The sequence below is a fragment of the Drosophila gunungcola genome (genome assembly GCF_025200985.1).
Source record: "Drosophila gunungcola strain Sukarami chromosome 3L unlocalized genomic scaffold, Dgunungcola_SK_2 000005F, whole genome shotgun sequence".
NCBI lineage: Eukaryota > Metazoa > Arthropoda > Insecta > Diptera > Drosophilidae > Drosophila > Drosophila gunungcola.
In genome coordinates, this window is record NW_026453180.1 from 1,751,358 (window position 1) to 1,766,575 (window position 15,218).

General features: G+C 36.9%; 2 protein-coding genes across 3 annotated transcripts; both read right to left on the reverse strand.

Moving 5' to 3' along the window:
* Positions 1-2,670: 2,670 nt before the first annotated feature.
* LOC128259370 (larval cuticle protein A2B) lies at positions 2,671-5,789 on the reverse strand. 2 transcript variants are annotated; one of them, XM_052991698.1, is made up of 5 exons: positions 5,669-5,789; positions 5,432-5,582; positions 4,941-5,037; positions 4,641-4,883; positions 2,671-3,050 (listed from the first exon to the last, which is right to left on the reverse strand). In XM_052991698.1, the coding sequence occupies exons 2-5, from the start codon at positions 5,519-5,521 to the stop codon at positions 2,890-2,892; spliced, it is 591 nt and encodes a 196-aa protein (XP_052847658.1). In that variant the 5' UTR covers positions 5,522-5,582; positions 5,669-5,789; the 3' UTR covers positions 2,671-2,889. The 2 variants fall into 2 exon arrangements, with proteins under 2 accessions (XP_052847658.1, XP_052847659.1); XM_052991699.1 differs by lacking the exon at positions 2,671-3,050 and adding an exon at positions 3,074-4,199.
* Positions 5,790-12,463: 6,674 nt separating this feature from the next.
* On the reverse strand, positions 12,464-14,799 carry LOC128259371 (cuticle protein 7). Its single transcript, XM_052991700.1, has 3 exons — positions 14,643-14,799; positions 14,415-14,552; positions 12,464-13,431 (listed from the first exon to the last, which is right to left on the reverse strand). Exons 1-3 carry the CDS (start codon positions 14,655-14,657, stop codon positions 12,997-12,999), a joined length of 588 nt encoding a protein of 195 aa, XP_052847660.1. The 5' UTR covers positions 14,658-14,799; the 3' UTR covers positions 12,464-12,996.
* Positions 14,800-15,218: the final 419 nt, after the last annotated feature.

Consider the following 15,218-nt stretch of genomic DNA (forward strand, 5'->3'; position numbering starts at 1 on the left):
TCTCGTTTTCAGCAAAGAATTTTATGGCTACAAATTGGTTGCAAGATTAATTTTGGCTTGGGTCTAATAATATTTTTATTGAATAGGAAAAATAAATTAAAAACTGCTATGAAGTTTTTTTTTCCATTTTTTTAACTGTAGTTTTTAATTGCTAGAACTTTTAATTAATTAATAAGATAATTCATAACAAAGATAGTTGCATATCAAAATAAGATAATAATTTAAATTTAACTAATCATTTCACCGAGAGTGAATGGAAGTAAATTAAAATAGTAAGTAGTAGTAGTAGTAAATAGTTACTTACATTAATTTACTTGCATTTTCATGTTAGTTTCAAAAAAAAATCCTAAAAAGTATTTGTAAAATTATTGGAATGCTAAAATGGTTTTTTGGGTTTTTTGAAAACTCTTCACTTCATTTTTCTTTTTATTTGCTGAATTTTCTTATTTCAAATTGGAAATTTTTCATGATTTCCTTTGAACTGTTTGCCACCCAGCTGAAAAATTTCTTAGCCACGAAAAATGAGGCTTAAATTATTGGCTTGGCATTTAACATGACAGCCACATTAAATTGTCCACTTTGGCAACCTGTGTGCCGAACATATATACTCCATACTCCACATCTATGTATATGGCCATATGTTTTATATATAGGAGTTGGCTACTGGCGTTTGGCGTAATTGAGGTTTGACTTTTAAGACTTTTGCTCCGGGCCTCAGACCTCTCGAGGAAATTCAGGCGACGACGGCTTGTCCGGAGCAAACACAAGAAATAAAAAAACATTTTTCATTTAACAGCTTCAGTTTTGGTTTGTTAATTGTCACTTTCATTGGGGCCCGCACAATCCCAGCAATTTTAATTCAATCCTAATGCGCCCAAATGATTTGGTACTGGGATTGGGCAAGCTTGGCTCAACGCGCTGCACTCTGATGTAATAACACTGGAACAATTTTGTATAATACTTTGTCCGGCAAATGCAACTCATAACTTACATATTGAGCGGGTTAATCTGCGTTTTATGCAAAGCAACTCGTACCGAGAAATGTTTGCCTGCGAGACCAGTTCTTGGCCCATAACCTTGAGCCACAAAAACACGAAGCTCAGAAGACGCTTCCAGTTTACTGGTGGATATATCCACATCCGTTGTGTAATTGCCCAGAGATAGACAGCAATAAAAAATAAAAAATAAAAATAATTAGAATAATCCATTGCGTGATGCTAGACAGCTATGGTTGTTTTGGTGGCTCAAGGGGGGGGGGGGGGGGGAGGCAATAACAATCAGACAGAACCATTAACAGTTATTAAGATCATATCCAAATTCAATTTATTTGTTAATTAAGCGATTGGCTAATTCTATGTTGTCTCATGTACGCAGATTAGCAGCCGCTCAAGATTACAGCTTAGATATGCAGTTTACCAGTCTTATGAGTGATATTTTGCTGAATTATTAAGTATACGTTGAGGTGTCGCCATGTGTGTTCACTGCTGACCACGAGAAAATCAAATAAATATTGCACATAAAGACAGTTATGGCTGTAGTGAATAACATTTTTATAGCAGACAAAAGTTGTTTAATTTTTTTAAACTTAAAAATAAAATCCCCTAAAGTATGCAAAAAAAATTGGCAACAAAATAAAGTGAATTTCAAAACCTTGTCTTGTGGCTAAAGACAAGTTTTCTTTGCCCAGCTTTTGACTTAAATAAAAAGCTTTGTTAGCAGTTGGCACTTTGACCATTTGGCGGGTCAGTCAGAGCCACCGGAAGAAAAATCTTGAGACCCGCAATTAAGTCAACGAAATGGGCCATCCAAACACACAAAACAAAGAAAACCCGAAAACAGAAGTTGAACAAAAAAACAAGCTTATGTAAGATAGAGTTACAAATTTGCAGACCGTAAAAATGTCTTGTTTTTTTGTTGAAGGAAAACGCCAACGGAAACGAACAACATTGAATATTGAATGGCAATATTTTTGCGGTAATGAAATTCAAAGCTTTTGGAGCGTTCAATTGGCCATGAGACATATCGATGAGACACTTCCCCAAATGGGTAGTGCAAACTGAATTAATGCTTTGCTAAGTGAAAATTGTAACGCCAACATGGAAAACGGAATCTGATAGCTGCATTTAAATTAATTTAAGCCATCTGCTGACTAGAAATTACTGAGTTGCATTTAAAATCAATGAGGAAAAACGAGATATCCACATAAAGTTATGAATCAACATTTCAGTTTTTAAACCTTAATTTATTTAAGCAAAAACTTATATTTAGATTAACATTAAACAAATCCAGTGCTCCCTTTCTACTGACTTTTGTTCCTCATATATGCTTCTTTTAACTACAAACTCTCAATCGATGGAAATTTATATTTAAGCCATTTTTTTTAATTTTCTGACCTAAATATGAATTTTTTTCAGTTTAAAATTGTCTTAAAATCAATATTAATTTTTGACTGCGGGAATAAAACTAAGGACAACAATAATCGCTCTTAGTATTTAAATTCTTAATTTAAGAAAGTTGATATATTACTTAATTAAGATTAACCTTGATGTTGTTTCCTTTTGTTTCTTCCTTCTCCAGCTACATTGGAAGAATTCGATGAATTTCCGGGGCGTACTTACTAAGTGGGTTCAAATAATTTTAAATCTAGCAAAAGTAAGAAAACAAACTTAGTTTTTGTATTTCCACTTAAACATTTTTTCGAATTTTTATTTTACAAATTTGTTACATAACTTAAGTAAGATTAACCTTGATGTTGTTCCCTTTTGTTCGTTCGTGCGTAGCGTAGATCTCAAAGCTCCTTTGCAAGCTACACTGAGAGAAACCGTTGAATTTCCGGGGTGGTGTACGAACTAAGTGGGCTTAAACGTCTACGAAATGAATCCGTCCATACTAGTAGTGGCCTGCGTAGGGACTCGCATAGTGGCCGTAGTGCCCGTTGTACTGGTCGTACTGGGGAATGTACTCGTACTGCTGGCCCTGGTTGTAGTAGCCATCGTCGTAGTCGTAGTGGATGGGTGCAGCTGCCGCCGTCGGTGCATAGTGCTTGGCCACTTGAAGATCGAATAAATATAGAAACTTTAGCTTTTTTGTGTCTGACTTAAATTTATTTCGCTCTCCGGCGCTGTTGTAATAATGACCGACAAAAAAAAAACAAGAAGTTAACTGCGGTAACAGCTGTTAACCGTTTTGCCATTGTTGGTAAGTAGCTCAACTGGCGAAGACAAATAAAGTAACAATTCAATGCTGACCAAGGCATTTTCTTTGCCATTTCTTTAGGCCCCATTGCAAATAATTTATTTGTGCACGAATTTGTCAGGGCAATTGGTCACAGGTGCTGTTTTTCTTTTTTGTTTTATTTGGTTTTGTTTTCCTTTGCCTCCTTGCTTTTTTGTATGCAAACAAGTTCGTTGCCTAAGTCTTTTGTTTTAAGCGCTGATTTCTTTCGCTGTGCGTTTTGCTGATAATTCTCAATTAAAATTGCACCGCAGCACCCACAACAATTATGAGTATTCACATAAGTGTGTATTAACCATGTATTCAGGTGTATTCCCAGGCCCAAGGCATTGCGACATTGAGAAAATTATGCTAAAGTCTTTGGGTGAAGGGAAAAGTGCCGTAGAAGAAGAAGAAGAAGAAGAAACGGCGGCAATTTTCGTGAAAATTATGCTGCGGTTGATGTTTGTCTTTTTTTTATTTTTTTCGTTTGGAAGATGATGCACCTGACATAATCTGTGTGGGAAATTCGAAACCGAAAGTGCATAAACAAAGCTAGATCTTTGGGCTACGATCTACGATCGGAGCAAAGTGAGGTAACCCACTGTAAAGGGGCGTGTCGTCGGCGGATTAGTCAACCATATGATGTTACACATTTCCAACCCAGTTTACAAGCCATGATTCAGCTTAGTTGCCTGACTGGCCACAAATGTGAGACTAATTGCAATTTATTGAATGAAATTGCCAATGCAACCACTGCCACCCAAGCTAGAAATGATGAGATTACAATGCAATTATGGTAAGAGATTCAGACAGATCACAGAACTTTTGTCAGTAGGCTGCATAGTAATCAGCGTCAAAACCCAGATCATCGTCAGCATCATCGTTGTTGTAGTCGTCTTCGTCTGGGTGCAATTTGCGATACTGATTGTTCAGATAGTTGGCATGCCGCCTGAATAGCTTAAGCATGCGATATGTGTTCATGCCTGGAAAAGCAATCAGAGAACAAGTGGAAATGGGTGGGTGGAACCACAAAAGAGGGTGACTACTTAGGAGTGTGGGTAAGAAGTGGTGCCACCAGAGGTGAAGGCCAACTATGGAAGGTGCTGCTAAGCCATTCTATAAAACCTTAAAACCTTAAACCCTAAATCCCCCTAAGCCATTCAAGCACTGACAAAATACTGGAAAAGTTAATATAAATATCTATATAGTGAAAACAACATTTTATATAAATTAAATTTTCAAATTTAGAAATCAATTCCAAAAAAAAAACCAATGAAAATTAAAATAAAAAATAATCTTTCCGTACTTTCAAAAAGAAAAACCCGCAATGCATAAATATCAAAGCAAAAACCATTTAAACTTTAAAATACATTGATTTACTACGATTTTTACCAGTGTACCTTCCCCAAAAATATTTTACTCACCATAGGGCGCCGGGGAGGCCACCACCAGTGGGGCATGATGAGCCACCGGAGCCACGTGCTTCACCACCTGAGGTTCGTAGTGGGCCAAAATGGGCTTATGGGCCACAATGGGATTGGCCACCACCGCCTGGGCGTGCACAGTGGGTCCCGACTTGGTCACCACCGCATTGAAGCCGTGAATGGAGTCCGCCGTGTAGTCCACAGTGCGGATGGAACCGTCGGGCTCAACCAAGGAGTATTGACCTAAAGGACAACACTATAGAAATACAAAAAACTTTGATTTATTTGTAAGAATATTACCCTTGACCACATCGCCATCTCGAGTTTCATGCTGCGACTTAACATCTCCTGTGGTGTGATCCGCCACTCCATAGTTAAAGGCATATTTGGGATGGTCCTGGTTACAAAAAATTAAAATGTAAATTAAGGTAGTAGTTTAAATTCAAATTAGGAAATACAGTATTAGAAATTAATAATTAAGAGAAAACATTTTTGGAGAACTAAGTAGCCTACATTTATGATATTACCTTTTAATTTATAAAAAGGTTAGCTTTTGTTTATATAGACTTTTAATTTGAAGTGGTTATAATTATTTATAAAGCAAAGGGAACTCATTACTTAAACTGCATTTTATGTAACTTTTAAACACATTTTAAGAAACATTAAATACATGCTTTTTATTTTTAAACACAAAAATTAGATAAAAAAACTCCTTATTTCTATACTCTTCAAATTATTTATGAGCTAAGCCCTTACTAAGCTCCACCTTAAGATTCCACTTCAAAACTCACATAATAGTCCAATGCGTATCCTGGCTTCGCCACAGCAACACTGGCGAACAGAGCCAACGAAAGGATCACGAAGCACACGAAGTTTGCCATTTTATTTTTGGGAAATATAAACTTTTCGGTTCAAATGCTTTTGAAGCGAGGAAAATATTTGCTAAAAATAAACACCAAATTGCGTATCCGTTAGTAAACACTTCACTAAGATAGGGATTTTTTTTTCGAATTTTATCATAAATTTACTTGTAGTAATTCAACGGCACCAGATACAAACACCGCAAAGCTGCCCGGAATACTGTGGCGATTCTAAAAGCAAGTTTCCATTAAATAAGCGCGAAATGTGCGAAAGCCGCGGGCAGCGAAGTCGACGCTGGCAGAGAAGTCGACAGAGGGCAGCCACAATGCCAAGACTCTTGAATTTCTCAGTCACTCGGCTGTGGCGAATGGTGATCCAGTCTTCTCCATGTGAATGGAAATGGAGTTGCAGCATGGACTACTACACACTACTGCTGCTCCATGGGATGTTGCCACTCTATCCACTATACTGTATACTGTATATACTGTATACAGTACGCTGTATCCACTGAATGGGGTGGCGTTGTGTGATTTTGTCGGCCGATCTGCGACACATTTCTCAAAATCCGTTGCCAATCCTACGCTACACAATGAAGTCAACTGGAACAATCACTTCTCTTTTGCAGACCAGAATTATGCCAGATTAATCATTCCGAGTTAATCATTAATTTCCTTCCTTGTTTTCTGCAAGAAATGATTGTTGGCCAATTTAAACTTAACAACTTAATGCTTGCCAAAAGAATTCGTAACCGATACCGATACCGAAATAAATCGCTGACAAGAACCGAAAAGTAATGTAAATCAAACGCAAATCGGGTCAAGTTGCAGTTTGCAGCACAATAAGGCCCTAGTTATTCGGCACATGCGAAATTCTCAGTGATCTACTTCAATGGCAGCGGCTGAAGTTAGTAACAAGTACTACCACCAGTACGAATTCTATAACAACTGGACCCCGATTAACTCTTTTGTCTCTTTTGTCAGCATTAGAACTGAAGGTCAAGCGCATTAAACTAGACTTCAAAGTTGGCTTCCATTCTGGGCTAAAATGAAAGCCACGTCTTCGAAGCAGGACAATTTATGACTCTTAATAAATGGTATTCCTTAGCTGTGGCAATCTGACCTTAGCTATGAGCACAACAATTAGTATGACTAAGAAAATATAGATTAAAGATATTGTGATGAATTGAAGCTATTTTAAACCAGTGCAAATTAAATAAGTATTTAAAAATGTGGTTTGGGACATAAAAAAATCTTTATAAAACCGTCAAGACTTTTATTGTCACTTAAATGGTAGTAGTTCATAGGTTTTTGTGCACCTGATGACACTAAAAATAATGCTCAGAATAAACTATTTAAAATAAAGTTAAATGACCAAGTAAAAGGAGACAAATAAACATTTAAAACAGATGTAATTTTTCACTTTCTTAAATTAAGCGAATTAAAAAAACAATTACTTTTTTTTTAGTTTTTATTCATATTTGACAATTCATATTTTTATACAGATGTAGATCGTTAGGTGAATTGATGAATTGTGAAATAAATAAATTATGTTCCATCCTTATATACCCAATTCCCAAAACAAAATTGTTTTTGGCAGTAAACCGCATAATTTAGAAACCTTTTGATAAATTTAAAATTAGTTCACCTTAACTGAGCCAAACAATTATGCAAATTGCACTCATCTTCCACGCGGTTTTCAGCCCCAACAAAAGCCGTTTGAGACAGATTTTCAATCTTTAATTTATGGCTATTGCACACCCTTGAGCCAAGACGAGAACGTGCCAATTGCGGTCTGTCTGGCAGCCTACAAGCTAATCCAAATTATTGTTAGACCGCAGGAGCCTTAACTTGTAGTTAGTGCAGCTTTTTGTACGGCTAATAATGTGGGCTAGTTTAATGTCCAGGTCGGCATTTCTTGGGCATTTTCACACAATTAACCGCTGCGATGGGCGCGCTAAAGACTCTAATTAAAATGCGAGGAGAGCTTCAGAAGTAATCCGCAGCTGACCCGACCAAACACACCAAAAAACCGAAAAAACCAACAGACCTTCGACTTTGTTTGGAAACAATTGTCTCTCTTCGACTGCGGTTTTTGTAAAACTAAATACTAGATTAAGTCAATTTGCATGCCGCCAAAAAGCATTTTGCTACTTACCTCTAGACTTGGGAAAATTCACTCAGCGATTGTCGGCGTTTTCCGAAGGTTTTCCATATATGCAGTTTCCAGCCCGTTCTTTTTGCTGAGTAAGCAGGCATCATGATAGACATGTGCGTGGCTGGGCATTGTTATTGGTTTCTGGCAATTAACTAAAATATATTTAACCGGTTAAAAAAATACAAAGCAAAAAGAAAATTCATAAACGGCGTAGAAGAATTCTTTTAAAATGTTCTAAAATGCGGCATTTTAAGGGGGAAGTTTATGTGGGATGGGAACAAAGCATTTAGAATTAGGAAGTAAAATTTTATAATTGTTTAAATTTAACTTCATGGCTATATGCAGATGTCTTTAAATTCATGTTTAGTTTTAAGAATTTTTAAAGTAACTTTAGTGAATTCGAAAGCTGTGTTCCAATTTGGCATCTGTTTTCATATAATAACAGTTTTATAAGTTCAATAATATCGCTAATTTCTTTGTGAAGGATGTTGTTTAAAACATACAAAAAATGTATCACACTTATTCTTTAAAACTGTATATAATTCATCTCCAAGAGACTTTCAGTTTTTTTAGGGTGTAGAAGATCAGTAGATGATTATTAACCCATCCATAGTTTAAGGCATCATATCATTTCGTATTTTTCATTCAAAGAATGAAGAATGGCTGTAAATTAGTTTGCTTGAGGATCTACCCAGTCTCCAATCACAATAAATTCCTTCGCTTCCATGAATCAACCTCACTTCCATTGCCTGAATGGCCCCTTATTCGCTAGATCATTCTGCTTAAACTTCGGCGCTCTGGGGAATTGGCAATGCGATTACCATGAGGTCGCAGTTTCGGTCAAATCCAGAGACGAGTCATAAGCTTGGATCGAGGCTGCTGACTTTGACATGGTTTACTTTGGTCACCTAATTTCGGCTTGTTTGCACACCGCCTAATTTGACAATGGAATGGAGCACTTCGACAACAAGGGCTTGCAACATTGGGGAATGGAATAAAGTGGGGGTGTTGCAAGTCGAGTGTGGGCGGTTTTTTTTGGTCTTGTTTCTCGGCTTTGATACTGCCAACTGGCGGCTGTCATTGTTGTCGCCCTTAGTTGGCTATGGTCCAGTGCCTTCAGCTCTACTGCCGCATCTCCAATTGAGTGACCATTGTTAAGCAGGCCAGCCTGTTACAGAATGACCCGTGGCAAATGCGTTCGGGGCAATAAAATGCAAATGAATGGCTGCCTCCGACAAGTCCGACTCTTCCTCGGCCGCTGGCCCACTACTACTACAATACTATAAATTTCGCACCTCGGCGGCCAATTTGCTGCAGACTGTTTGCCATGCATCAAATTAACGGCCCAACTAATCCAGTTAACATTGTTATATAATTGACTCTGACAGTCGACATGCTGATTATGCACTGCTGACTTGAGTAGATTGGTTGTCGTTGCCTCTTATTATTTATGCTCGCTTCTACTTAACTTCTGCTTAATAATGTCCGATCAGTTGCCCATTGTCCAACATTAATCAACAATTAATGGCATTTTTCAATTACGCAGACAGTGAGACGACATTTAGCATTTGACAGTGGTTTATAGTGGGCTGGAAAAATAAGTGGAAGTCTTAAGTTTTGGGGGCTAACATTGCGTATGCGTAATGTGGAAATTACGAAAACCAATGTTTGTATCTTAAACTATTTTGCGTGATTTAAAAGGTGCTATTTGTTTTTATTACGAATTTTTAATAGAATAAATATAACAACTTTGCGTATAAATTTGTTTTTAAAACTTATATAATACTGTATTTTATTACACATTATATTTTTTAATTTTTTGTCCAGACGTTTCAAATAAATACTTTAAGATTAATACGCTAGTTAAAAAATTTGTTTTTCATATTAAATTAGCTTTTAAATTAGCATTTTAGATATATTATTTGATTCCAATTTCTATAGCGTTTTATTGTGTTTGTATGCGCAAACTTATTATAACCAAATAAAAACAAATTTGGTTTCTAAATAACACACACTTGTTTTTCCTATTACAAGCTCTACAAATTGGATACAAATGCAAATCCGATCACTTGACACTGTGCAACAAACAAATGTATCTACAAGTCATTTCTTAGCCCCTCTGCGCATCTCTTAAAACCAGTAGCCAAGAGTGGAGGTATTTTATTATCTATAAATTGTATCAGCTTCAGCTTAGATGCATATCTCAGGGGTTGCATCTTAATGTTGTCGCTTCACAGATACCGAGATAGCGCGGTACAATAAGTGCAATCGATGCCATATAGAGAGCACGTGTTGGCGACAGTTTATTGAGGCAGTCATCTTGAATGTCAACTGGTCCGGAGTCAGAGTCATAGTCAGAAAAACAGAAACAGAAAGATAAACATAAAGCCGAGACTTTAGTAACTGTCATTTAAGTATGAAGAAGTTGCCGGCTAACTAAAGGTTATTGGAGCAGCGGCTATAGATACAAGATACAAGTTTTACATTCTATTCGACATTGAGATTTTGGCTTAACGCAAGGGAGAGGTATAGTGCATAGTACACCTGTCTTAAACTGAGATCTAGTTAGCCAGCGGAAACTTCCTTCCGGCATTTCCCATTTCGACCTTAACTGCTTGGAGAATCCGCCCCCCAAAGGCGTCACCTGTCCGGTCTTATTTCTCGTATTAAGTAAATTAATGGAGACCACGTATGAGAGATTCACCCTTTTGTTTTGATTTTGAGCTCCAAAAAAAGCTTGAAAAAAAACGCGCACATTTAAACGCTTTGCTGATCACTGCTCTGATAAATTCTTTTTCCCTCACCCAGCATTTTTTAACCATTTTCTCGGATGTCTCTGTTTTGATCGCTGAGCATTTGTCTAAACAGAAACCACGTTGAACCCATTAAGAGATCAATATTTGGCTTTGTTTAGTTTCTTTCGCACGTTAAAAGTGACGGAAATGCGAAGATTTGTTGCATGCGGAAGCCTTCACACACACACACACACACCCATCTCTTGTGACTTAAATGTTTTAAGAGTTATGTTTTATGTGTTTATTGTCTTTAGTGGAGAGACGCCCCCGAACTTGTGACCGCACTGGAGGGCAGCACAACCGGGGGCATCTTTCTGCGGTGGCTTCCAGTGGAGGAATTAAAAGTAAAAGTGCGTAAATGGATAGGGAAAATGTGGTTATCCAAGTGGAACCCATTGACCTTGTCAAGTTGTGAATTTGTTATTAAACAATTAACTATACGATAAGAGGTTATTAACTGGAAAAAAACAAATTTTGTTATATAATTTATTTGCCTTTTGCAAAACTATGTTAGTTTGAAGTAATTTTTTTTTGTTTTTTGGAAAAAAGGATCAACATTTGAAAGACGACCTAATCTATAACTTTCCGGCTGATTCCCAAATTTATTTAATCAACATTTTTTGAAAAAATGTATAAAAAAAATAAAATGCTCAGGTTTGAGAGCTTGTTGAATTGTGATGTTGTTACGAGTTTAGCGACTTTTACATTTTTTTCGGCACGTTTTTATTTTTTGCGGAAATTGCAAAAAATCCAAATATATTGGAATTTAAATTGTGAGTTAATAAGATTAATGTTAGATAGATAACATTACCTGCTTAAAAGAAGGCTTTCCTTTTTTCTTTTATATAAAACAGCCAAAAAGCATACATTCAAGTCTAATATTTATCTAAGCACCTAAATAAAATGTTCAAATCCGAGCTTTAAGCTAGTTAGAAAACCACAGCCTAAAAGCTGTACACAAAAAAGTAAAGGAAAATGTATTTTAATATTAGAGATCCTTAAGTCTCTCAGCCAATTTTATTTAAAGAAATTTATAACGTTTTGCTAAAATTTATTTTTTATAATATTTATGTACTCTAATATCTTTAGATCTGTAAATTTATATTTAAAAGAAATAACACTTAAAATATTAATATAAGTTTTATTCATATTTAATCATGTTTTGGTTCGCATCTTGTAAATTCCGGTTGATTGTATGTCAAGGTAAATCAAAGCTGATCTTAAGATAAAAGTGCACGTGTACAGATGTCAGAGTTCTTCAGTTGATAAGTTTATAATTTAATAAACACCAACTGGTTATTGGCTGTTCCAATGCTAATCAATCGACGATGCTTACCTTCACCTTTTCCACTCACGCCCACAAATTAGCCAGCTCGATAATTGTCAATCAAGTGACGTGTTCTCAACGAAGTGCTCTACCCATCAATTTCCATAACTTTCATAATTAATGGCAACCATAATTAGCCATAGATAGATTCGATTACTGATTGAAAGTGAATGTATTATTGATCAGAAATGGAAAATAACTTTTCAATCTAATTCATAGTTAATTAAAGCCACGGGAGTTAAGAATAGAATGTTTATAAGATCGATCGTATTTAAAGAATTTGTAATATTTTTGGAATCGCTCTAACTATATTTATTGTAAATAATATTAAGTTATTTAATTAGTTTTAATAATATTGTAGGAGTTAAACATTTTTCAAATTGTATAAGAACAATTTAGTTGTTAAAATTTTAGAGGTCAATATTTCGAATTTGAGTTTGGTTAATTTCGTCTATTTGTTATTACATTTGATACTCGTAAAATTTCTAAAGAAATTAAATAGGCATTTTAGTTTCATCATCGTTTGATCAAGACAAAATTGATTTAATCCTTGTTGGATTAAAAAATTTGACTTATTACAAAGTTCTTAGTATTATTTTAAATATAATTAAGACATTTAAACTTTATCATTGTTCGAGCAAGACAAAATTATTTAAATCCTTATGCGAAATAAAAACCAAAGATAATTGAATTTTTGTAATTCTCTACATTTTGTATTTAATAGCATTGTCAGCAGTATCAGCTTCAAACTTAAAGTATACACAAAATTATTATAATACATGTGTTTTTTATAATTTTTTTTGTTGTTTTGTTCGTTTTTCTTCATCTTTTTGCAGGTTGCTTGGTTCTTCTTCGTGGGCGTGGTGGCATGATGGTCGTTTGTCCTTCACTCATGTTTCTTTTCGTTTTTTTTTTCGATATTTACAATAAAAGAGAAGTTTGGATAACAAACAAAAAAGAGAATTGCGCGAAAGCTGAGACAGAGACGGCAATGTGTGTGTGTGTGTGCGAGTGAGAGGGAGACAGAGATGCTGCAAGGGGGATCCCCTTTAAGCGATGGACATGACTGGGGTACTGAGTATTTGTAGCAGGCTCAAATCATCCTTTGTTTTGTGAGGTCGTCAACGTGCTTAAATAAATTACAGAAGAGTGGTGGTGGTTGGTGGTTGGTGGTTGGTGGTGGTGTTGCCAGTGGTGCAGTTGGCCAACCTTGGCTAACTTAGTAGTGGGCCACATGCGCGTGGGCATTGTGGGTGGCATATCCGTAGGCGGGCACGGCGGCATGATGCGCCAGGGATCCGGCGTAGGGCACAGCCGGAGCGGCGGCCACATGGTGGGCAATGGCCGGGGCATAGGCCAACTGGGGGGCAGCATGGGCCACAACGGCAGGGGCGGCATGGGCCACCACGGCGGGGGCGGCATGGGCCACCACGGCGGGGGCGGCATGGTGCACCGTGGGTCCGGTCTTGTGAACCACGGCATTGAAGCCGTTGTGGTCATCGGCGGTGTACTCAACGGTGCGCACCGAACCATCGGGCTCCACCAGGGAGTAGGATCCCTTCACCACATCGCCATCGCGCACCTCGTGCTGCGACTTCACATCTCCGGTGTGCGAGTCAGCCACTCCGTAGTTGTAGTGGTACTTGGGGTAGGCCTGTATGGATTACACAAAACAACAACAAAAAAACTCAATGAGAAGTGCATATTTGGGTGCTAATTTAATGTGCATGCCACACGCCACTCCATGCTAATGGACATGGCGTGGGAAAATCGCTAAATGTCAAAAGCCACGATGACCCTGGGCCAGCATCTTATGTTTTTTTGCCAGAGGAGTGGGTGAAAGGCTGTGCAGACCTAAGACTGATTGTTGGTGGTGTCAATTTTAGGGCATATTAAAGATAATTTTATGATTGCCTGTTTAAAGTTTGTAACTCATCGAGAGTGTTTGTGAACTTTTTGGCTAGGTTTACAGGTCGTATGAGCAATTTTTGTGGATACAAATTACATGACGTATAAGTAATTTTTAATAAGGATTACGTGTCGTATGAGTAATTTTCACCAAAATGTTTGACAAGCTCGGGTAAATTTTATAGCTGCTACTCGTTAACTTTAAAACTTAATACTTAATTTTAAAATTTAAGAATTTCAATTTTTTTTATTTTTTCTAAATTAAATATTTTTTTAAATCGAAATATATATAGTAAATTTAATGTAGTATTTTGAAAAAATTACAATTGCAAAAGATTAGTGTTTAAATGTAAAAAGTAAGTCTTATTGAAAAACTAAAAAAAATTAATATGTTTAAAAAGATAAAGCTTTTGCATATTGTATTTTTTAAGCGTTACTTTTAATGATTATGTATAAAAGGTCAATTGAGGACTTATTTGGATCCTCTTGCTAAAGGTAAATTAAATAGGAGTGAAAAATCAAAGAGGCAAAAGTTTAAAGTTCTTTTTAGTTATGCAATTTAAGTTTTTAATAATAATCAATAATCACAATCAAGTTTTGGCTTAAGTTCAACCAACTTTTAGTGGTTTAGAGGGGTAAGTCAAGGAGGGGTAAGTTAATGGCTTGAAAGATATTTTAAGTTGCCTTTTGGATTCAGGAACCCTTGTTCTGGAGTATTCTTGTACTTACATGGTAGTCGATTCCCTCGTCATGATGGCCATGGCCGGCATAGATGGCCGGGGCGGCGGCGTAGAGACCAGCATGTCCACCATGTCCGTGGAGGACTCCGGCGGAGGCGGCGCTCAGGACGGCCAGGCAGATCAGGGACTAGATCACAAGGGGGGTGAGTTATTATTATTATTATGTTATTTTTAATAAGATCACAGGGCACTTTTGCGGATTATCCTGTTCACTCACTTTGAAGAATGCCATTGCAAATGGAGTTTTTGAGTTATTGGGATTATTTAGTAGGCGCGAGAGTGTGTGCTGTACGTTGAGCTGGATTCAACTGATAACTAGAACCAAGAAGGAAGCCGCTTTTATATACAAGACAACGCCCGAGCAAGCCAAACACGAACCGAGCCACAAAAAGCCGAATGCGAGTCGGTCAGCAGCGGCAATTCAAGCCAAGCTTTGCGGAGCGAAGCCCAAGAAGTTGAGGTACCCCCTTTACTGCCTCTTCCCCTACCACCACTCAACAATCCACAATTATTTAATGCTTTTTGAAGAAACAAAAAAAAAAACGAGAGTGAAGTTCAGTTGAATGTGGAGCGGGCGTTCGCTGTGGTTTGTCTTTGGAAATTGTCTGATTTGTGAGATAACTCCGTCGAGATGTATGCAAATCGAAATCGAAAACGTAATAATTGTGAAATGGAAGGGAAAAACCTCAAATTGGATAATACTCGACATTCGATACGACAGTTCGTTCTATCAGCTAAAAGTTAAACAAACATTAACATATCAAATTGGCCATTATTATGGCATATTAATTAT